General features: G+C 35.8%; 1 protein-coding gene across 3 annotated transcripts in view; it reads right to left on the minus strand.

Moving 5' to 3' along the window:
- Positions 1–23,845, minus strand: part of WAPL (WAPL cohesin release factor) — an 83,763-nt gene that overhangs the window by 16,123 nt on the left and 43,795 nt on the right. For all 3 annotated transcript variants that reach the window (XM_032312241.1, XM_032312240.1, XM_032312239.1), the window contains exons 5-12: positions 11,511–11,606; positions 10,310–10,462; positions 9,924–10,060; positions 9,120–9,231; positions 6,061–6,288; positions 2,457–2,568; positions 1,997–2,094; positions 911–987 (exon numbers count right to left, since the gene is read on the minus strand). In XM_032312241.1, coding sequence (XP_032168132.1) covers positions 911–987; positions 1,997–2,094; positions 2,457–2,568; positions 6,061–6,288; positions 9,120–9,231; positions 9,924–10,060; positions 10,310–10,462; positions 11,511–11,606 — 1,013 coding nt within the window. The remainder of the gene's footprint in view (positions 1–910; positions 988–1,996; positions 2,095–2,456; positions 2,569–6,060; positions 6,289–9,119; positions 9,232–9,923; positions 10,061–10,309; positions 10,463–11,510; positions 11,607–23,845) is intronic.

Below are 23,845 nucleotides of genomic sequence, written 5' to 3' on the forward strand. Positions count from 1 at the left end.
AGATACCAGGAAGAACCTGTTGTACTAAGTTCGAGCCAAGATTGGAGTCAGAACTGGAAATTTTACATGAACTAAGGTGATGGCATTTGCCTGATGTCATGCAAATTGGGGAGAGAGAGTGAAATAGGGGGACCTGCATGGAGATCTGGAAAAATAGGTATGAAGGACAGAAGAGGGTTAGTTTAGAAAAGGTCATTTACAATAAAAATAAGGATTAACACTTAGTTCTTACTAGGCTAAGAACTGTTCAGGCCTTTACATATATAATTACCTTAACAGGTACTTTACACAATATATGAGACATTTAAACATCATTTAAAAGATTTTAAAATATGTAAAATTCACATACACATAATATTTAACAAACATATCTTTTAAAATTTCGTAAATAGTTTAACACATATTAGCATATATATGATCTCTTTATTGTGACAACAACCTCAGGTAGGTAAATGTAATTATTACCCCCTTCTGAAGAACTTGTAGCAAGTGAATGACTTGCCCTAGGTGACAGGGCTAGAGTCATGAAGGTGGATCCACATTTACTCATTCGGGCTCCAGAATGTATACTCCTAACTTTTGTACTATACTGTACTACTTCTAGTTCCCAGAACTTGACAGAAGTATTTTATGAAAGAAGGCGAAGCAATCATATTTCCTTTATGGTCAACTCAAATGCTTTAATATCATGATACATGTTTTTTAAAAAATTACTCATTTTAGAAAGCCGAGAGAGCAAGCACACAGCAGAAGGAGCAGCAAAGGGAGAGAGAGAGAAAAATCTCAAACAGACATCCTGCTGAGTGTGGAGCCCAACAATGGACCTCGATCTAATGACCCTGACCAGAAACTCAGAGTTAGATACTTGATCAACCCCAATTAACAGCATGATTATTTAAGTAAAACTTACTTAGCCGAAGAAACAATGAGTTGTGAATCTTTATATGCTATCAAGTAGCTTTGATTCTCTGGATTATGCACTGTTACCTAAAAGGGAAAAATTTGAAATAATTGTGGCATCCGTAATTTTCATTCATTCAAATACAATATATATTCTTTGTACTATCAAAGACAAAGAATGAAAGAATCAGCCCTTGTCATCTAAGGGAATAACCAACATGTTCCAGATTTAAAATACGAGAGCTATTCCTTTATTACAAAATCAAAAAACACTGTTGAAATTGCTTGCTCTTAAGTAACACATTCTGCACTACACATTCATGATCATGAATTACCAATCACTCTGAATGTCAGAAAAGAGCAGTTTCTAACTTAGAAACTAATAAAGTCCTAAGTGGATTCATTTAGAATAAAAAAATGGTATCTATTTAATCTGAGGCACTTGAAGCACTCTAAAAGCTAGAAAGAACAATTTTCAATTTTGTCTTTTCAGGAACTTTTAATTCTCACTAGGTTATTTTACCAAAGATGTTTCAAAAAGTACGTTACTAATCCAGTCTGGTCAATACACAATCTATTATTCTGAAACATACCGGGCAGCATAACTTGTAACCCTACACTGAACTCTGTTAAATCATTCATAAAAGTCAAATTAACAAATATACTTATAGCACACACAGTTCAAGAGTATCATTCCTCAAAGCCAAATATTATCATAAGCTGTGATTATAAACCATGTGACCCAAATAGCTAAATCAAGGAAATCCTTACTAATTAAAAAACAAAACCTGACAGCTCCTAACTATCATTTCCCACAAACAAGTTAATATATTTAAGAATTCCACATTAAGGAAAGAACAATAGCCTTTTGAAATAAAAACAAACTTGACATGCAAGGTTTCCCAAAGAGTGATGAAACACATAAACTAAACTGATTATTTAACTTGTTAACATTGGCTGCTTAATTGGTGTAACAATTTCAATTTGGATTAACAAAAGTAAAATTTTGGGGATATTTAATGTAAAATATGATAGTCTCCCACACACAATCATAACTAAATTAAACAACTTTCCCAACATAGTTGTCCATACTTACACTTTCTAAAACTCGTAAACATCTCTCTGCTCCCCATAATGAGGCTACCAGTTTCTCTTCATCTTCGTCTCTACTTAAATGATCCACACATTCTTTCACTAGGAGAAACGAAATGGATATAAAATTAGCAGGTCTCATCACCTCAATATCTATCCCCTTAGCTAACACTAAAAGCCATCTGTTCACATATGAAGTATGCTGGAACCTCTCTGAACATTATTTATTCTAAGTTTTATAAAACTCTGTGATGTTGAAATACATGAGCCTTTTATTATAATTATTTCCATAATTCTCCAATATCAAAGTGCTAATGGCCTTTCCTTTAAAAGTTCAAGATTTGCAAGATGCTCCTAAAGAAGATTTTTTATATTGATGCAGTAATTTTTTGAAGTACATACACAGAATATTTTCTTCAGGTTAAAATTAACACATAAAAATATTATACGTGTTTATGTCATACCTTTATCTACAATATGATCCAGACCACCCAAAAGCCGGAGTTCTTCTTTAAACCAGTCTCCTGCTCGTTTAGAAGTAAGGGACAGCAAGGTCTCCATAGCTAAATGCCCAGTCTAAAAATGAGAGGCATCATTAATAAATACTGACTCTTGACAAAAATCCTGAGGCAACACTTCTAAGAGACTGTTTTTTGGAAAAGTTCACTGCATGCTACCAGCCCAGAGTATTCTTTATAATATAATAGAGCTTTTATAAGTAAAACTGAACTAATGTCTATCAAAATAGTCTTTAAGTTAAATACTTTTAACCACCAGCTTGTTTTCACAGAGAAAATCCTTATTAAAAGTAGTCTACCATTTGTCAATTCAATAAAATAAATGGTGGTACTGTTAGGTCTTTGGTACAGAGGCACAGATAGGACTGCTAAATCAAAGTGCATATATATGAACTATAAATCACTATACTAGATTAACTTAATTACAGGAGTAAAGTTTGTACATACCAGTGGCCCTGAATCCTTAAAAGCACTAGTTATCACTTTACATTTTTGCCAAATGGTTAAAAAAAAAGATACTGCTTTGGTTTGAGTTTTTCAAACTACAGGAAACTTATACATTTTTCCCCACATATTTATAAGCTAACTCTATTTCTCCAAAAGTGAGTCCCCCGTCCATTATTCTTTACTTTCCTTGCAAAGTTCCTTGTTTTTCTTATTATTCCATGTATTTCCTTACCTATTCTGAATAAAAATCCTGTTACTTTCAGGGTTTCAGATTCACCAGTCTTAAACTTTGTATGCAGGGTTGGCAACTTGGATATACATCATGTGGCTATCATGACAAAATTATATATAAATAATGATTGAGGAGACCACCACTAGAAGCAGCACAGAGCAGTAAAGCTCAAAGTTACAACTGGACTGGAGTTTTTCTTTCTCTTGATTTGCCTTTAATCATTATTTTTCTCTCTTACGGTGTTTCCTTTTAAAAGCATGGGACACCCACCAACAAAGAACAGTCTGGTTCCTGCTGCAATAAGGAATATCAGCATAACAAAATTAGAAGGCTGATAAGACCTGGTTTTCTTTCCAAAGCTTTTATCCTTTCAAAGATAAAAGTTTACATTAAGTCCTCCTGGCCTATCTAGAACTGAAGACAGATACCGAGAAGTGAGAAAAAAGAGCTTACCAGCAAAAATCTTAGTATTATAGATTTAGAAGAGATCTAGACTATGTTAGTCTATTACACACACACACACACAAAGGTGACAAATAAAGAACTAGAAATCATCACTACAGAAAGATTCCATTTTGCCCAATTCTTATTCTAAATCCCTGAAAAAGTAATTTAATAAGATCAATTCAGGTATATTAGCTCAAGACTCACTGTAGTAATAAAACTGAAGCCTAATGAGGCTTTCTTTGTTAAAGAAGAAAGGGGACAGTAATTTGAAATTAATATAGCAAAAAAATCTTAAGTTTGTATGCTAAAAAGGGATTTTTTTTTTTTAAAGATTTTATTTTATTATTTATTTGACAGAGAGAAATCACAAGTAGACGGAGAGGCAGGCAGAGAGAGAGAGAGGGAAGCAGGCTCCCCGCTAAGCAGAGAGCCCGATGCGGGACTCGATCCCAGGACCCTGAGATCATGACCTGAGCCGAAGGCAGTGGCTTAACCCACTGAGCCACCCAGGCGCCCCGAGGGATTTTTTTTTTTAAAGATTTTATTTATTTATTTGACAGAGAGAGATCACAAGTAGGCAGAGAGGCAGGCAGAGAGAGAGAGAGGAGGAAACAGGCTCCCTGCTGAGCAGAGAGCCTGATGCGGGACTCGATCCCAGGACCCTGAGATCATGACCGGAGCCGAAGGCAACGGCTTAACCCACTGAACCACCCAGGCGCCCGCTAAAAAGGGATTTTAATTTGTCTTCTGTCAGCATAAAAAGGGCTGTCTGATGTTTTAGGCTATATTCATAAAGCCTACTCATAAGCTAGCAATTAAAAATAGCCTACAATTCAAACATTTTATATGAAAACTGGAATAGTTCTCCAAGAGTTAAAGCACAAATCATTAATCAGAATATTAATGAGCAACTGTTAACTCTCAGTCACATGAATTATAGATGAAAACACTATAATATTTTAAATTATCTTCCCATGGCACATCAGGAATAACAATGTATTTCAAGGAAGAAGTAATTAATAAAAATCCAAAACTGATGTGTAGAGGGACTGTACAAAACAATGTCTACTGTAAGATTTAAAACAAATAAAATATTCAAGACTAGCTGAAGTTGGGAGGAAAAGAGGCATCCTAAAATTAGCAACTGTGTTCTGGTTTTAATCATGTAAGTAAATGACTTAACATGATATAAGAAAGTTACTGTACTGTTATTTACCATCCTAATAAATTTATCAAACCACAGAGAAAATTCAATGGACAAGTATATATATTTAACAGCAAATGCCTGGAAAGAATCTATAAATGTTGAATAACATAGGAAACCCCTGCAAAAAAGGTATACTTATTCAATGATGCAGCAAATAAAAATTATCTCAAATTTATTCTTTTGTATCATTAAAAAATCTGTATATGCTATAAAAATGTTAAAAGAAAATAAATGACAAAATATATATTTACAAATATATTTTAATTACAAATATATTTTAAACATAGTATACAAATAGTCTGATGAGGTACAATCTGACCATCTATCCACCATCTGAGCCTAGCAGCTATTTTTCCAACTTTAATGTACTGAATACATTCAATTCTGCATCTTGCCTTTTAATGTTAACCTGCTTTCCCCTCAAGCCCCACTTTACACAAATATCCTATTCTACCTTAATTAAACAGAGCAATACCCCTAAGTCATAGCTGGCGAGCACAAAGCACTCTCTAATTTTTGAGGTAAATGCTGCAGTTTTCAGTTTAGTAGGCAGTAGAAAAAACAATGTTTATACAGTTTTAATACTGGGAATATCTGAAAGGTTATATATAAACAGATAATTTTATTTTTTCAAAATGACAAGACCAATTGTCTTCTTTGGTCTAGTAACCTGTGGGGATATTACTGATTCTATAAGTAAAAAAAGCCAGAGGAAAGGAAAATTGGAATCAACCAGAAACAACACAGTCATCTTAAACTTCAGGAGTTGTGCTGAACTTAAGAGTTACTACTGGCCATGACCCCAATATTACTATAGCCATCGCTCCAGGAAAGGCAGGTGCCTAGGAAACTTCCTTCTGAGTTTTGGGCCCTTGAAGAGTTAATCAGACACCTTGAGATACTCTAGAGTAAGTGAATACTCAAATGGCCCTCAGAAATCCTCTGAATCTTTATTCCTGACGCCTACACACACACCCCCCAAGAAAAAAAGATAGACAAAATGCAGTAGAAAATTTGGCAAAAAATCTAAATATAGATGGACTAATCCAGGAATTTCAGACACGGAACAGAATTATCCTCAGAGCTGAACCTTAGAAGAACTTGCCGAATTGTTGACCAAGAGGTTAAATGACTTCTCCAAAGTCACACATCTGCTGTGACTAATGTAAAACTTTCTGAAAGTAATTTTCATTTTACAGTAGAAAGAAGAAACCCACCGTTATATTTTCTAGATCAAGATGCTTGTTGTGTACAGTTTCACAGAGCCTTCGAATTTTTTCTTTGATTTTGTTCATGTCCTTTTCATTCAATAGCTTAGCTGAAGAAGCATCTTGTTCCAGTTCTAGAAGTCGAATCATGAGATCTAGGCTAGCTCTATCAAGATCCATGTTCAAACGATCTCTACTCAGTATGTACATGAGGGCAGCTGTACAAAGGGACAGATTCTTCAAAAGATAAAAATAAAAGTTAATGTGAGCAATTGGTGACAATTTCAGTTAGTATGACTGTTCTGACATTTGTTCACATGTTGGAAGCCTTGAACATGTTTCATTCAGTGAAAATCACCCCCCTTTGAATACTCTAGGAAAATATCCATTAAATAAAGCTGTTACTTAAAATTTTCCTTTCTAGAGATGTTCCCCATAACAATGCTGCAAACTAGAAGAATGTGAGTGGAATTACATATTTCTTTAGCCATTCTGTGATAAGAGTTTAAAGAACATTTTTTCCTAGCTATGCACACACACACACACACACACACACACACACACACACACAAACCATGTTTTACACTATATTTCACTTTATTATTTATAATTGATAAAGTTGAATTTCAATTCTAAATCAGTAATATGTATCTTAAAATAAGCATCAGACACAGCTTTTTTTTTTTTTTTTTCAATAAAATAAGCAGCTGAGTTTGTGTCAGAAATACAAAGCTGGGATGCTCAAATATACATATTTAGATTCATTTCTTTAAAATAAATCCATCAGGTCTGATTGAACCAATTTTTTAAAAAACCATTAATATAATGTGCTCTTAAAATCATTTAGATAGGGGGCACCTGAATGGCTCAGTTGGATAAATGTCTGCCTGCAGCTTAGGTCATAATCTCAGGGTCCTGGGATGGAGCCCCACACTGGGCTCCCTGCTCAGTGGGAAATCTGCTTCTTCCTCCACCCTTCCTCATTCCTGCTCGTGATCTCTCTCTCAAAAAAATTTTTTTAAAAAGAAAAAAAAATCATTTGGGTAAGATAATTAGCATACTCTGCTTATAGTACTAAAATCCAGGGTACTGAGGTGATATATTTTAGGTGAGCATTACATAACGAAATGGTCTATGTTGGGATAATCCAACATTTGGAGTATCTTGTACTTAACACTTATTTCAATGCACAGAAATATAAATATCTAAAGATTTTTTAAAAAAGATTTATTTGAGAGAGAGTGAGCGAGCGAGAACAAGCAAGAGGGGGAAAGGGAGAAAGAATCTCAAGCAGACTCCACACTGAGTGCAGAGCAAACACCAAGAGTTGGATGCTTAAAGTGAGTGCACCACGCAGATGCCCCTAAAGATTTAAACTCTGAATCCACCAACATGGAAAAATTTCAGTCTAGGTGACTAGTTAAATGCTTACAAAGCAAATTATTTTTTGAAATCATGATGTCACAGTACAGGCCTTACGAGATCCACTGCCCCCAAGAGCACACACTAATGCCTTGGCCCTTTCCTAACTGTAATAAAGCAAATTAATTCTTAAGTCTATTCTCTTCCCCCTCATTGTTCTGTATCTGATATAACTTGACAATGGGATTATACTCACTCAGGGTTAAGTACACTGCTTTCAATTTCAGAAGATTCAATATTAGGGATGCCTGGGTGGCTAATTTGGTTAAGCATCTGCTTTCAGCTCGGGTCATGATCCCAGAGTCTTGGGATCGAGCCCCATATCGGGCTTCCTGCTGGGTGGGAAGTCTGATTCTCCCACTGCCCCTCACACTACTCGTACTCTTCCTCTCTCTCAAATAAGTTAAAAAAAAAAAAAAATTAGAAGAAGGTGATTCAGTATTAGACTGTGTCACCTAATCTGCATTTGGAACATAATTTCCTTAAACAAAAATGTAATAAAGTTGTCTGAAAATACCACTAATGATAATGGTTAGTACTGATTCTTTTTGAGATTTTATTTATTTGACAGAGACATAGCGAGAGAGGGAACACAAGCAGAGGGAGTAGGATCGGGAGAAGCACGCTTCCCACTGAGCAGGGAGCCCAATGCAAGGCTCAATCCCAGGAACCTGGGATCATGACTTGAGCCAAAGGCAGACGCTTAATGACTAAGTGACCCAGGTGCCCCAGTAACGATTTTTTCCCCAACATCAAAAATGTTAAACCTGACTTTTATTACAGATACTTGATTTTTAAGAGATTAAGGTCAAAGTCATAATGAAAATAAGAATTTTGTTTCTTTTCACAATGGGCTAGAACTAGATTCAACATCCAAACAAAAAGTTTTTTAAAATCTTAATTTCAAACTATTTTTTCATGCTATTATATCATAGAGTAAAAAAGGTTTTTTTTTTTGGTTTTTTGTTTTGTTTTGTTTTTTTAAAGTAGGCTCCATGCCCAGTATGGAGCTCAGTGTGTGGCTTGAACTCACAACCCTGAAATCAAGACCGGAACTGAGATCCAGAGTCATTTATACTTAACCAACTGAGCACCCAGATGCCCCTAAAAGATTTTTTTCAGCACTTAATAATTTGAGGAACTCAATGTTCACAGAATTAAATATCCAGTATAGTATGGTATGTTAGGTGTGGTAACTGATGTTTTAATGGTATAAATTGACAATAATATTAAAAGAAAGAAGTGTCATGAGAAAATAACCTTGAATAATATATCAAAAGCAAAAACTTCTGGTATTAACCTCTATATATTTAGCAAATAAAACTCAACCCATAATTAGGAAATAATCATATATGAATATCCAATGAAGATATTTTTTAATAGCCAAATACACAAATTTTTAAAAAAGAAGTCCACTTCTTTTGTAACCATGAACTAGCATATTTAAATATGGGGGGAGGATAGAGAAATGCAAGCAGACTCCCTGCTGAATGCAAGTCCCATGCAGGGCTCCATCCCACGACTCTAAGATAATGATCCAAGCTGAAATCAAGAGTCAGGCACTTAACCGACTGAGCCACGCAGGCACCCCCAAATACACTATAAATTTTAAATAATGCTTCCTAATCCCAGAAACTTAAGAATACCTGATGGTGCTGGGAATCATCCAAGGTTTTAAAGACCATTGCTACCATTCCATGTGCTCTCAGGTGCATTCGAAAACTGGGCATGGCACATTTAGTAGCCAAGCTAATAACACTAGGAGAAAATAGACTACATTAGGGGGCGGGACTGAAAATAGTGCATTAGTTTTTTGTTTATGCAATATCAAAACAAGCAAATGGGGAAGGGTGAGGGTGTGTCAACCCACTGCCCATATGGATCACAATATAAAACACATGCGCAAACTGAATTATTAAAAACCTGTTGATGCACAGTGATTAGTATAAATATAAATAACACATTATCATCTTTGATGTAGTCTTTATACCACTACTGTGACCTTCCATAATGCTTCTGATACATGAAGACTACAGATAACATTTGATTGGATATATTCCAACTGACTGGATAATTCAATCAAATTAAGATAATTCAATCCACTATAGTATGCAAAAGATGATCCAAATCAAAACATGCTTAAACATTTATCACGTGTCTGAAATTTAGGGCTGAAAAAGAACTTAAGATTTGTTAGTATAACACTTCTTTTCATCTGTAAAGTAAAATCTATACTATGCTAATGAACTACAATCATCCAACTTTCCTTTGTCCATGTAGAATCAAACCCCTTAAAAGAAATCAACCACATTGTAACTTATTTCCACCCCCTATAAACTATAGTTATGATAACAAAATAATGGTAACAAAATGTTTGGCTCTATCTGGCAGGAAATATTCAGTAAGCTAGAGGATGCATATATTTATCAAATATAAAAATAAGATCTCACCTAAGGCAACGTGTGTTTAGAGGCTGAGTGCTCTTTAAGCCACTTAACAGGTATTCAATATCATCAGTGAACTCTTGATTTTCACCAAATTCCACCACATCATTGAAGTGCTTCACATGCTGAACAACAGTATACAACTGCCAAGAAAAGAGAAGTCCACTTCTTTTGTAACCATGAACTAGTATATTTAAATCTACGGGCTTGCAGTACTTCATTTAGAAGTGTATAAAACAGTTCATTATATGGCAACTAAACGAAAAGTTTTAAAAACATTAGATAGTACTAGAAAAGGTAAGTTCGTGGATATCTGTTCAAGACATTAAAAGGCTAAATATTACATATAAAAATCTATCCACATGCAGTAAAAACTGTATATGGCTGCTTACTTCTTTGTCTTCTTTTCTGCATTTCAGTGCAGTAACTATATCTTGGTAGGGCTGAGTAGGTATTGTCACAGTTTTTATCACTTTGGGTGGTGGTGCAGGAGCCTTAAAAACTCCATCATCTTTTTGATTTGGTTCCTTTGAAGACAGCCTCACCTATTAATAAAGGTATTAAATTATTGTTCTAAATAAATATATAAAAATAGTAACAGCTCATCTACCTAACAAATTTGGCTTTTTAAAAAAAAGGGGCAGGGAGAGGCCTCTGAAATGTTATAAGGGCTACTTTAAAATTCTATGCACTACTAGGTAAGACTCACAAAAGAACCACTCAGGAATTCCTTCTGGTCTTTTTAAACCTCACATTTCATACAGTTTGTTTTTTGTCTCCAAGACCATGAGAAGGAATAAAGAACCACAATTACACACATAAATAGCATTGATAAAAAGTTAGGAACAGGACAAGAAAACCACAACAGATAGACAAAAGAACTTTTAAAGTAAGAATCTGTAATTTGGAGTATAAATAAATAGCCAAAATAAAAGCTTGATATATAATTAGTAATATACACAATAATGATCTTATACTAGTAAATGGAGTTTAATACATTCAACTTTAAGAACACAGGGAACTGTAATTATAATATCTTAGAAAGATCTCTATCCCTAATTTTTTTGTTGTTATAAAGAATTCATTACTTGACAGCTCCAGATGACTGAGGTGTTACCATTAACTTCAAGTATTAATCCATGGTCCTCCCAGTTACGTGTTTTGAATTGAAAGCTATTACTGGAATGCAGGAAAAAGTTCTCTGAAATTAATTACTCAAAGTAATTTCAAACTAACCACTTTGCTACTCTAAGATCTATGTAGGATATAATTCATAAGATAGCTCTTAATAGCTAATATAAACTTCAAATATGAAATAATTTACCCATAAAACATTAAATATAGTAATTCCGTAAGATATGGGTCAGGAGCAAAATGATCCAGTATTTTTTAAGGCCTTTATCTATAAACTAGTAGCACCAGAATTTCAATAATCCTGTCTACAATCCTCACTTTTCCAAAGAATTAAACTGAAGCTGCTCATTTTAGTGAGGAAGACCCAAAATAAACTGTTATGGTCAAAGATTTTCAAACTGTGAATAAAGATAGCAACGGCCTAAACAAAAACGATGTTAAAAAGTACAGTTCACTTACTGTGGCACTCTGAGGTTTTACCAGTGGTGGCCCAGGTAGCTCTTCTGAGTCTGGATGGTTCCAATGCCTGGCATTATATACAGCTTTTGTAGGAGACTGAAGAAATAAGAAAAAGAGCAACTGTTTCCTTATTTTTCATCCTTGAAAGTGTGTCACATTTAATAAAAATCACAAAGAATAACTTGACTACATAAACATGTATCCTAGAGAGAGCAGGATAAACAATATCTGTTTTGTATTCCCACTGTGCTCCTATGCCTATGGAAGTCACCGTGGTATTCAGCCACAAAAGCAACAATTAGTGCTGTGGGCAACTATTACCATCTGTACTTACTAATCACTATAGTTAATTCAACATATATTTTATTCTTAATACTACTGATTCATGCTGCATATTCTTCCAACCATGAAAATAAGGCAGCTTATGGAAAGTAAAAGGTCCATAAATATTTTTAAGTGAAACTTTTGGGGCCAGAGGACTACCATTACTAAGAAGTTTTCAAAGTTTTAAAAAAGTATTTATGGAATACAGCCCATATATTATGTAACACAGGGGAATCTAAAGCAGTACTATTTAATAACATATATTATTTCTGCAGCAAAATGTATTCTTATTCACATGAAATGGGATGTAAACTGCTCCACCTCAGTTCAGGTCAGTGTGCGGACAAACTGTTTAATTTAATATAAATTTAATAAAAATAATTTTCAGTTTTGGGCGCATGGGTGGCTCAGTTAAGCGTAACTAAGTAATTTAACTCAAGACAGTTAAGATCAAGACCTCCGCTCAGGTCTCGATCCCAGAGTCCTGGGATGGAGTCCCATATTAGGCTCCCTGCTCTCCCTCAGCTTCTCCCTCTCCTCCTCACTCATTCTAATAAATAAATATATATTTTAAAAAATAATAAAAAGGTGTATGGAGAGATACTTAAAAAATGATTTTAACTCTCTGAATTTCAAATTGAGAATAAAGACCCATAAGCTCCTATAATCAAATCCAAAGACTTAAATCTCTATAAAAAGCACAAAAACCTCACTTTCAAAAGAAGACTGAGACTGAGAACATTTTTTTCCATCCTTTACAAAGGTCATGTTAAACTTTGTCCTTTAAGCTTCTTAATGATTTGATCTCCTTAGAGATTTTCTGTTTATAAGAGTATAATAAATGATACACTTTCAGTACTACATGCAAAAAGTAAGAGAACAAGTGGGGAAACATACTTCAAGACAGGCCAAAAGTCTACATCCATAAAAGTAATCATCTTCCCTTACTAGCCACAGTGAACTCACATAACTGGAATTAAACATCAATGTTACCTTTTTTCAAATGTTACCTTTAAAATAACCATGTTGTGACATCAAGAATACAGTCTAAGCTCCACAAGAACTGGTTTATTAAAAGATAAAGCTTAAAAGATAAAAGATAAAGATAAAGGGCGCCTGGGTGGCTCAGTGGGTTAAAGCCTCTGCCTTCGGCTCAGGTCATGATCCCAGGGTCCTGGGATGGAGCCCTGCATCGGGCTCTCTGCTCAGCGGGGAGCCTGCTTCCTCCTCTCTGCCTACTTGTGATCTGTCTGTCAAATAAATAAAATCTTTAAAAAATAAAAATAAAAGATAGAGCTTAAATGGATTTGTATATTAAATATGTTAGAAAAATCTTAACACTAAAAGAAATCCTACTGTGAAAGTAGAAAAATAAAGACTCTCACTTGTATTATGTATATAAACCCATTATTCTTATATACCAGGTTTGCATAAAGTGAGGAGACACTGGTAATCTAAAGCAATTTATGCACCAGGCAATGACTTGATCAAGCCTCTTAAGGCACAGCCACGTAGACTAGACTTAACATAAATTTTAAAACCTACTCCCTATTCCTTACTGTTTTTCTCTCAAACATCAGCTATATAATCCCTATGACTGCTAGCTGTTAGATACCTCACTTAAGCAACTTTAAATATTCAAAGCACACTCATGAGCCCAGGAAGATCAAGGACATTTGAAAAGAACAGGTGCCTCAAAGCTCAAGTGCTTTACTTCTTTTTAAAAAGCACTGATATAGGGCGCCTCGGTGGCTCAATGGGCTAAGCCTCTACCTTCAGCTCAGGTCATGATCCCAGGCCCTCCTGCTCTCTACTCATCGGGGAGCCTGCTTCCCCTTCTCTCTCTGCCTGCCTTTCTGCCAACTGTGCTCTCTGTCAAATAAATAAATAAAACCTTTAAAAAGAATAAAAAATAAACAAAAATAAAAAGCACTGATACAATGCCCCTGGGTGCCTCAGATGGTTAAGAATCTGCCTTCAGCTCAGGTCATGACCTCAGGGTCCTGGGAATGAGTCCTAAGGCTCCCTACTCATCGGTGAGTCTGCTTCTGTCTCTCCCTCTCCCACACTTCCCCATTCGTTTTCTCTCTCAAATAAATAAAAACCTTAAAAAAAATTAAATTAAAATTAAAAAGCATTGATGGGGGGGACACACACAAACACACACATACAAAATTGATGTCCCATAATAATCTTAGATAATAAGAAGTTTATCTGATTCCACAGGTAACAAAATGCCAGAGCAAGTCAAGAGTCTAAATTAAATAGACTGCCTTCCAGTTAACTGTGAATGGCAATATACCTAACAAAGCAGATTTAGAAACCAGATGGTCTGTATTAAAATCCAGATAAACCCTGAGTTCTATACTTGTTACTCAACATTTTACTCATCTGTAAAATGCGGTTAATAATAGTACCTACTACAAAGGATTGTTGTGAGAATTAAATGAATATATGTAAAACACTTAGAAGAGTGCCTGAAAGAGTATGTTCTCTACAAGTATTAACTATTATGGGTAATACTACCACTAATAGTTACGTAATGATGTGTAATTCTGAGTCTAGCACCTTCACAAGAAAACTAGAGTATGTGGTCTACTGCAATAAACAAATGAAATAACTGACATAAAAACAAGCTGTTAGCAAATATTATTATTATAAAAATCAGACGGGGATACATCGTTCTCACTCATTTCAAAAGTCTTTGCCCAAAACATTATCATTGATGAGTATAGATGGAAAAAATCCTCAAGAAAATACTAGAAAACTGAATTCAATAACACAATGAAAGGATTATACACCATAACCAAGCGGGATTTATCACTGGGATGCAAGGATAATTTAACATGAAAATCAACCCATGTAATACATCACATTAACAAAGTAGATGAAATTCTGTCCATCATGACAACTGGATTTAAAAAAAGGATTTGAAAAAAATTCAACACCCTTTCATAATAAAAATAACAAACTAGGAATACGAGGAAATTACCTAAACATAATAAAGGTCATATATTAAACCAGAACTAATATCATACTCAACAGTGAAAAACTGAAAGCTTTTTCTTTAAGATCAGTAATAAGGCAATGATGGCCACTCTTCGCCACTTTTATTTAACATAGTACTAGACATATCAACAAAAGCAATCAGGCAAGAAATAAAAGGTATCCAAACTGGAAAAGAAGTAAAATTCTATCAGTTCACAGATGATATGATCACGTATATAGAAAACTCGAGTCCACCAAAAAACCCCATTAGAATATAGTTACTAAAGTTGTAGGATACAAAAATCAACTGCATTTCTATACAACTAACAAAGAATCCAAAAAGGAAATGAAGAAAATCCCATTTACAACAGTATCAAAAGCAAAATAAGAAAGAAACCTTAACAATAAACTTAACTAAGGAAGCAAAAGATTGTACACTGACAGGTACAAAACACTGTTGAAAAAAATTAAAAGGTGAAAAAAAAATGGGAAGACATCTTGTGTTCATGGATTATAAGACTTAATATTGTTAAAATGGTCATACTTCCCAACAGATCTAGAGAACCAATGCAATTCCTATCAAAATCCCAATGGTATTCTTTACAGAAAGAAAAAAAAAAGAAGAACCTAAAATTCATATGGAATCACAAGACACTGGGGGGGGGGAGAAGATGCTGAAATGCCAAAACAATCTTCACAAAACACAAACTAGAGGCCTACACTTCTTGGTTTCAAAACACCTTATAAAGCAACAGTAATCAAAACAGTAGGGTAGGGGTGCCTGGGTGGCTCAGTGGGTTAAGGCCTCTGCCTTCGGCTCAGGTCATGATCCCAGGGTCCTGGGATTGAGCCCCGCATTGGGCTACCCACTCAGTGGGGAGCCTGCTTCCCCACCCCCTCTGCCTGCCTCTCTGTTTACTTGTGATCTCTGTCAAATAAATAAATAAAATCTTTAAAAACACAAAAACAAAAAAACGATGACAAACAGTAGGGTACTCGCATAAACAGATCTCAAGACCAATGGAACAAAACAGAGAGCCCTGAAACAAATCCACACATATATGGTCAAATGATCTTCACCAAGGGTGCTAAAACTACACAGTGGGGATCATCTCTTCCACACGTGGTGCCGGGAAAACCAGGTTTCACATGCAGAAGAATAAAACTGGACAATTATCTTATACCATAAACAAAAATCAACTCAAAATGGATTAAGGATTTAAACATAAAAGACATAAAACTGTGAAACACCTTGAAAAAACATGGGAGAAACGTTACATTAACAGTAGTCTTTTTTTTTTTTAAGATTTTATTTATTTATTTGACAGAGAGAGATCACAAGTAGGCAGAGAGGCAGGCAGAGAGAAAGGAGGAAGCAGACTCCCTGCTGAGCAGAGAGCCCAACAGTAGTCTTAACAATGACTTCTTGCGTATGACACCAAAAACAGAGGCAAATGCACACACAGACATCAAGCTAAAAAGTTTGCACAGCAGAGGAAACAAGTAAATAGGCAACCTACAAATGGGAGAGACATTTGTAAATGATATATTTAATAAGGGGTCACTATCCACAGTATAAAAGGAACATCTACAATTCAATAGCAAAACAAAAGCAAAAAAAATGATTAATAGACAAAGGACTTGAAATTTTTCCAAAAAAGACACACAAAGGGGGCGCCTGGTTGGCTCAGTGGGTTAAAGCCTCTGCCTTTGGCTCAGGTCATGATCCCAGGGTTCTGGGATCGAGCCCTGCATCGGGCTCTCTGCTCAGCAGGGAGCCTGCTTCTACCTCTACCTACTTGTGATGTCTGCCTGTCAAATAAATAAATAAAATCTTAAAAAAAAAAAAAAAAGACATACAAAGAACCACAGGTATATGAAAAGATGCCTGACATCAGTAATCATAAGTGACATGTAAATTAAGGGGTCCCTGGATGGGTCAGTAGGCACCCTGTTCAGCAGGGAGTCTGCTTCTCCCTCTCCCTTTGACTCTCCCCTCAGCTTGTGCTCTCTCTCTCTCATATGAATTAAAAAAAAAAAAGGCAGGGGGGATGCAGTGCCTGGGTGGCTCAGTAGGTTAAGCATCTGCCTTCGGCTCAGGTTATGTTCCCAGGTTCCTGGGGCCAAGCCCCACGTCGGGCTTTCTGCTCAATGGGGAGCTTGCTTCTCCCTGCCTGCTGCTCCCCCTACTTGTGCTCTGTCAAATACCTAAAATCTTAAAAAAAAAAAAAAAAAAAGAAAAGTGAAATGTAAGTCAAAATCTTAATAAAATATCACCTCACACCCATTAGAATAGTCACTATCAAAAAGAACAGAAAATAATTAAGTGTTGGAAGGATATAGAAAAACTGGAAATCCTGTTACACTGCTGGCAGGAATTTAAATGGTGCAGCCATTACGGAAAACAGCACAGAGGCTCCTCAAAAAAGAATACTCCTATGACCCAGCAATTCTACTTCTGGGTATTCATAAAAAAAAAAAATCAATCAATCAATCAATCAAGCAGGATCCTGAAGAAGTATCTGCATTTTCATGGTCACTGCAGCATTATTCACAACAGCCAAGAGGTGGAAATATTCAAATACTATTTGAATATTGAAATACTATCAAACCACACATGGACAGGGGCACTTGGCTGGCTGGCTCTGTCAGTAAAGCATGTGACTCTAAATTTGAGTCCCACACTGGGTGCAGAGATTACTGTAAAAAAACAAAATAAAAAACCGGGGCACCTGACAGTGTGGTAAACATCCAACTTCAGCTCATGTCATGATCTCAGGGTCCTGGGATCAAGGCCCACATCCGGCTCCCTGCACAAAAAGGAGTCTACTTCTTATTCTGCCTACTCTCACCAGCTTGTGCTCATGCGTTTGCTCCCTCTTTCTCAAATAAATACATAAAATCTTTTTTAAAAATCATAAAAAAAAGATAAGTGGATAAAGAAAATGTAATATATCCATGCAATAGACTATTCTGCCGTAAAATAGAAGGAAATCCTATCACATGCTACAACATGGATAAACCTGTAGGATGTTATGCTAAATGAAGTAGTCACAGGACTAATACAGCGTGATTCCACTTACAGGAGAAACTCATAAAAACAGACAGCAGGGTAGTTGCCAAGGGCTTGGGGGAAGGGGTAAACAGGGGGCTGCTGCTACTCAATGCATATAAAAAATAATCATGCAACAGGAAAAAGTTCTAGAGATTGGTTGTGCAATATTGTGCTTACAGTTAACAATAGTGTACCGTACACATAGAAATTTCCCAAGGGGGGAGATACCATGTTTTGTTTTTTACCACAATAAATTCTTTTTCAAAAAGCCCTTAAAGCCTAACAATAAACAAAATAACCAAATAACTTATGTTAGAAGGACATAGTCAATGAACTTTGTTTACTCTTTTTGAACAAAGCAATTTAGTAATACTATTATTTTAAACACTTTACCACTTTAATGCTTATCTAAAAGAAAGTCAATTCAATTAAAACTTTTCCTTGACTATTATTTCAAGTTCTACATGGTTAATATACTGTTTATTATAAGGAGGGGGAGGAGATGAAGATAAATCCTACTATCTAAAGATTAAAATAAAAAATAACCCTGGATGTGGTGTGCACACAGATACCCAAGGGGCGCGGGTGGCTAAGGATGACAATGATGGACTCTTGAGCTCTTTCTAAAAATCATTCCAAATTCACATGCACCTAAGTTAATTGTGTATGGAGAGTACACAAAAATACTGTGCTACATGCTAGTGAAAGTGACTGTGTACAGAGTACACAACTTTTCATGGAAGATAAAAATTAACCTTATCATTCAGCAACCTAGCTAAGTTTTAACCAGGTGATTCTGACTGTACCATTACACTAGGCTTACCTTTAATGTTAATTTTATTCTGGCTTAAAAAGGAGACATATCATATCAACCAAATTCCTTTTAAGGGTTTTTTTTTTGGGGGGGGCGATTTTATTTACTTATTTGATAGAGATTACAAGTAGTCAAGAGAGGCAGGCAGGGAGAGGAGGAAGCAGGCTCCCTGAGTAGAGAGCCTGATGCGGGGCTTGATCCCAGGACCCTGAGACCATGATCTGAGCCTAAGGCAGAGGCTTTAACCCACTGAGCCACCCAGGCGCCCCTCCTTTTAAGATTTTTATTTGACAGAAACACAGTGAGAGAGGGAACACAGGCAGAGGGTGTGGGAGAGGGAGTAGCAGGCTTTCCACTGAGCAGGGAGCCCGGATGCCAGGCTCGGATGCCAGGCTCGATACCAGAACACTGGGATCGTGATCTGAGCCCCATCTGAGCCCCGAAGGCACACGCTTAACGACTGAGTCACCCAGACGCCCCATTAACCAAATTCCTTAAATTTTTCCTGGTGTTAAAATATTTGTGGATTCTGTTTGCTCTAATCTCATCTAATGAGAAGAGTATTTAGAACAAAAAAAGTAAGAAAGATCCCTATAACAACATTCTAAAGATCTGGAATAATTTTAGCATATTTCAGTTCTAATCTTAAACATATTATTCTCTTCAATTCTCTGGGGGGGTGGGGTGACAAACAAGAAAAACCCTAAGTATAACATTACTACAGCTAAAGGTAAAACGTGCCAGTAACAGACGTATGGAGCATTTATCTATGACAGAGAACCCAGTTTTCTATGAGAACAATGAATAAAATTGGGGTTTTTACAATTGTAATGCCAAGTCCATGCTTAACAGATTGGCTTACTGAATCACAATTATAAAACAGAGGAAAGAAGAACTGCTTCACCAAAAGCTAAGAAGAAATGACAATATTATGCTGTCTTTCACTGAACTGGCTCCTAAAAGGGGAAAAAAAAAAAAAAATTGGAATAACTGCTTTTAAGCCATATGAATTTTTTTTAAAAAAGTACCAAATTTACTTCTGAGTTTTAAAGAAAACTATGTACTAAATGAGATAAATATAGTAAGCTGATTAGAATTCATCTAGCATTACCCACACAAGGATAACATGAGAAGAGAATAGCACTCTTACCAGTAATTCAATCAGCATGCTCTACAACTATATGAGTTCTGAAAGAAATGGTTAATGTGGCTACATTGAGACACAAGCTATTGCAGTGATGACAATGAGACCTGTTAACATTTTCTGTTAGGCTCATGGAGTAGAGTGGAAGTAATAAGATTTTTCAGTACTAGAAACAATTAAGAAATAATACTTCTAGATCATTTGCCAAAACAGCCGTCACTGTACTTGTACAATTTGACTTTTAGGGCCCTAACGAAATTGGATCCCAAAGATTACAGGTGTAGAATTTTTGAAGTATGTCCATATTCAAGTACAGATCAAAGAAGCCCAACCAAAACAACTCTGGACTGACAGTGACAACTGGACTGAACTAATAAAGTTCTTTTTAAAAGGGCTATTTTGAAGATTATGATTCAAACTTTGGAGGAACTATGATGATAAGCAGTGGAAGGAATCACATGTAAAATTCCTTAAATAAAAATTTATTGATTTAAAAAGTTATAAGGAGTTTTAAAAAAGATGGGTAGCAGAAGCAGAGGGAGTTTGAGGGAGAAAGTTTTACCAAGATTAGGATAACTTTTAGCTCTTTAGAACTTTCTTTTAAGCTTAATTATATAATCTCAAATTGTACCACCCTATGACAAAAAAAACCCTTAAAATTTTTAATTTGTTAAATATTCAAACTATTAAATTATTTAAGGGAAAAATGCAGACATCCTTAAACTAAAATCAGAATGTACTGCTAAAAACAAGACATTTAGAATAGGTTAATACAGAATAGATTAATACAGGGCACTACAAAGAGAACGTAATCCACATGTACAAGAGAGAAAGAGCGGAAAATCTTTTCTGCCTTCTTAAGTTAAAGTCCAGAAATAAACCTTTTAAAGAAATGGGCTGCTATTTTTATGAAAAAATTGTTAATTTCTATCTACATGAAGAACAATGCATACCACCATTCAGTTTGTAAACATAACTTCAAAGTATTTTGGTAGCAATGATTTTATAGATGCAAGCCACTGCCACGTAAGAATCTGAAGTAACGGGGCACCTGGGTGGCTCAGTGGGTTAAGCCTCTGCCTTCGGCTCAGGTCATGATCCCAGGGTCCTGGGATCGAGCCCCTTGTTGGGCTCTCTGCTCAGCAAGGGAGTCTGCTTGTCCCTCACTCTGCACCCCTGCTTGTGCTGCTCTCTCTCCCTCTCTCAATAAAGTCTTAAGAACAAATGAAGGGAGGGAGGGAGGAAGGAAGAAAGGAAAAAAAGAAGGAAAGTAAGAAAGAAGCCAAAGAGTAATAAAAAGATGAATATAATCCTAGTATGGCCAATTTTACAAGTGGGAAGTGTTAAGAACATCCTTTATTTATAAGCTGAAATTAAATTTTGCTAGTACCCTATCAAAAACAAATGAAAGAAAATTTTGATTTTTTTAAACTAATTTCTACACCCAATGTGGGGCTCAAACTCATGACCCTGAGATCAAGAGTCCTGTGCTCTTCCAACTAAGTCAGCCAGGCACCCCAACAAATGAAAAGTTTAATAGCAATACTTACTTGGCTGAGATACAGAAAAAAATTAAAATAACCCATATGTGACCCTGGGTGACAAGGATTTTCTATTTTTAATGGTCCTTACTGAAAAGTAAAGGGGCTACTGTCAACCATTTCTGCCAGGCTTTTAAGAATCTCCAAGTTCTATTTGCAGTAGGCCTACGAAATCCATCACAAAAAAAAAGGCTTAAATTCTGATTTCACCTCCTTCTACTCCTTACAGTTTCTTTCTTTCTTTTAAGATTTTATTTATTTATTTCAGAGAGAGAGAGATCACAAGTAGGCAGAGAGGTGGGGGGCGGGAAACAGGCTCCTCGCTGAGCAGAGAGCCTGATACAGGGCTCAATCCCAGAACCCTGAGACCATGACCTGAGCCAAAGACAGAGGCTTAACCCACTGAGCCACCCAGGTGCCCCCTCCTTACTGTTTAACATATTTCCTCATCTATTTTTAATCTGGTTTTGGAAGAACCAAATGTCCATTTCTCAAATGTTTTTTATATGGGCAATACAGAAATCATAACTAAGCATATACAGACAAAATTGTATTTCAATTCTAAAATGAAATTCTAGATCAAGTCAAGTTAAAATTAAGGAGAGAAGAAAAGAGAACAATAGAAAAAAAAATGGATCATTAGTTTTGGAGTAAATCCTTATATTCTTAAGTCCTCGTGAAGGGAAAAAAAAGGGGATATAGAACATAATGATTATCATTAACACATATATGAATCTAGGATTTCCATTTCTGGGTATGATTTTGTAACAGGGACCAAATTCACTTTTCAATCTGAAAATAAATAAATAAATAAATAGTAAATAAATAAATAAATAAATAAATAAATAAATAGTGTGGGGAAAAAAATTCTATGAAACAGCTTCCAGAAAATGGACATCAGAGAGCATAGTACAATGATGCCTGAGAGGGCAAAAATATGAAGATAGTCCTATAATTGCCTGAGTTTCCAGGCAATAACACAGGAAGGGAGAAGTCACAGTTCAACCAGCAGCAGTCTCTCTTCTGAAATGGAACCAGGAAGACGAAGGCAGTAGGCAGTTTTGTAGAGCACAGTGTCGGAGGAGAAAGCTGCTCAAAGTACTTTGGATATACAGAGGGTCCCCATCAAGTATGTAGTGAGTAATGATGAGCGAATGTGTAAAGAAAAATACCTGAAGCAAGGGAATGAACTTCCCCCCAGAAGAGCAAGGAAACAATCCCTCAACTGTTCTTTCCCAGAACTGCAAAAAATTCATGTTCCCACTAGCTATAGTGGAATAAGAGTAAGTCAAATCTTAAAGGGAGGGCATGTGGGTGGCTCAGTTGGTTGGGCAAATGATTTTGGATCAGGTCATAATTGTGGAGTCCCAGGATCGAGTCCCAACACTGGGCTCCCTGATCAGAAGGAATTCTGCTTCTCCCTCGGATCCTCCCCCTTCTCATGCTCTCTCTCAAAATAATAAACAAAATCTTTAAAACAAAACAAAATGAAATAAATCTCATAAGGGAAATATCCAATACCTAACAAAGCAAAAGCCTCTATGACTAGAATTCTATCAAAAATTAATAGGCATACATTCTCACTTGGAGGATCTAAGTTATTTTGAAGAGATACACAGCTTCAAAAAGAGTTTCTTGACACAACCTCCCATAATTACTTTAACTTCATGGTTTCAAGTAAATTGGATCCCCTGGACCCACTTTGTAGCCCAAGCCGTTATACAGATCCCTTTACAGATAATACCACTTTGCTCTGAGCCTCTCAAATACTGTTCCACTTAAATCTCACCACTTAAACTCCTCTATCCACCAAAAATCCTACAAAGCCTTTTCTTTGATAAGATGTCCCCTCACTCCTCTGGTGTGCAATATGCTTTATTACCATAAATAAATTTATTTATTACATAAATAATAAATTTAATAAATAAATTTATTTATTTGTTATAATAAATTTATTACAATAAATAAATAAATTTTACCAGCTGACTTTTGGTTGACTGAGGTAGGATAAGTTTAATTGGAGTACCAAAAGGAAACAGACAAAAGTATCTGAAGAATACTGGCTGAGGGGCGCCTGGGTGGCTCAGTGGGTTAAAGCCTCTGCCTTCGGCTCAGGTCATGATCTCAGGGTCCTGGGATCGAGCCCCGCATCGGGGTCTCTGCTCAGCAAGGAACCGGCTTCCTCCTCTCACTCTGCCTACTTGTGATCTGTCTGTCAAATAAATAAATAAAATCGTAAAAAAAAAAAAAGAATACTGGCTGAAATTTTTACAAATTTTATAGGCTTACCAATCATTAAATATTAAAGATATATTTAGTACTAAATATTCTTTGCTAAAAGATACCTCCAAGAATCCCAAAAATAAACATTATGAACTCTATGTCTCATACACTGAGAATGTGAAGGTAAACAAAAACATGGTCATCATCCTCAAAAAATTATACATCTTATGTTAATCTGTGGTCATC

This window comes from Mustela erminea, chromosome 14 (genome assembly GCF_009829155.1).
Source record: "Mustela erminea isolate mMusErm1 chromosome 14, mMusErm1.Pri, whole genome shotgun sequence".
In the NCBI taxonomy this organism is placed as follows: Eukaryota; Metazoa; Chordata; class Mammalia; order Carnivora; family Mustelidae; genus Mustela; species Mustela erminea.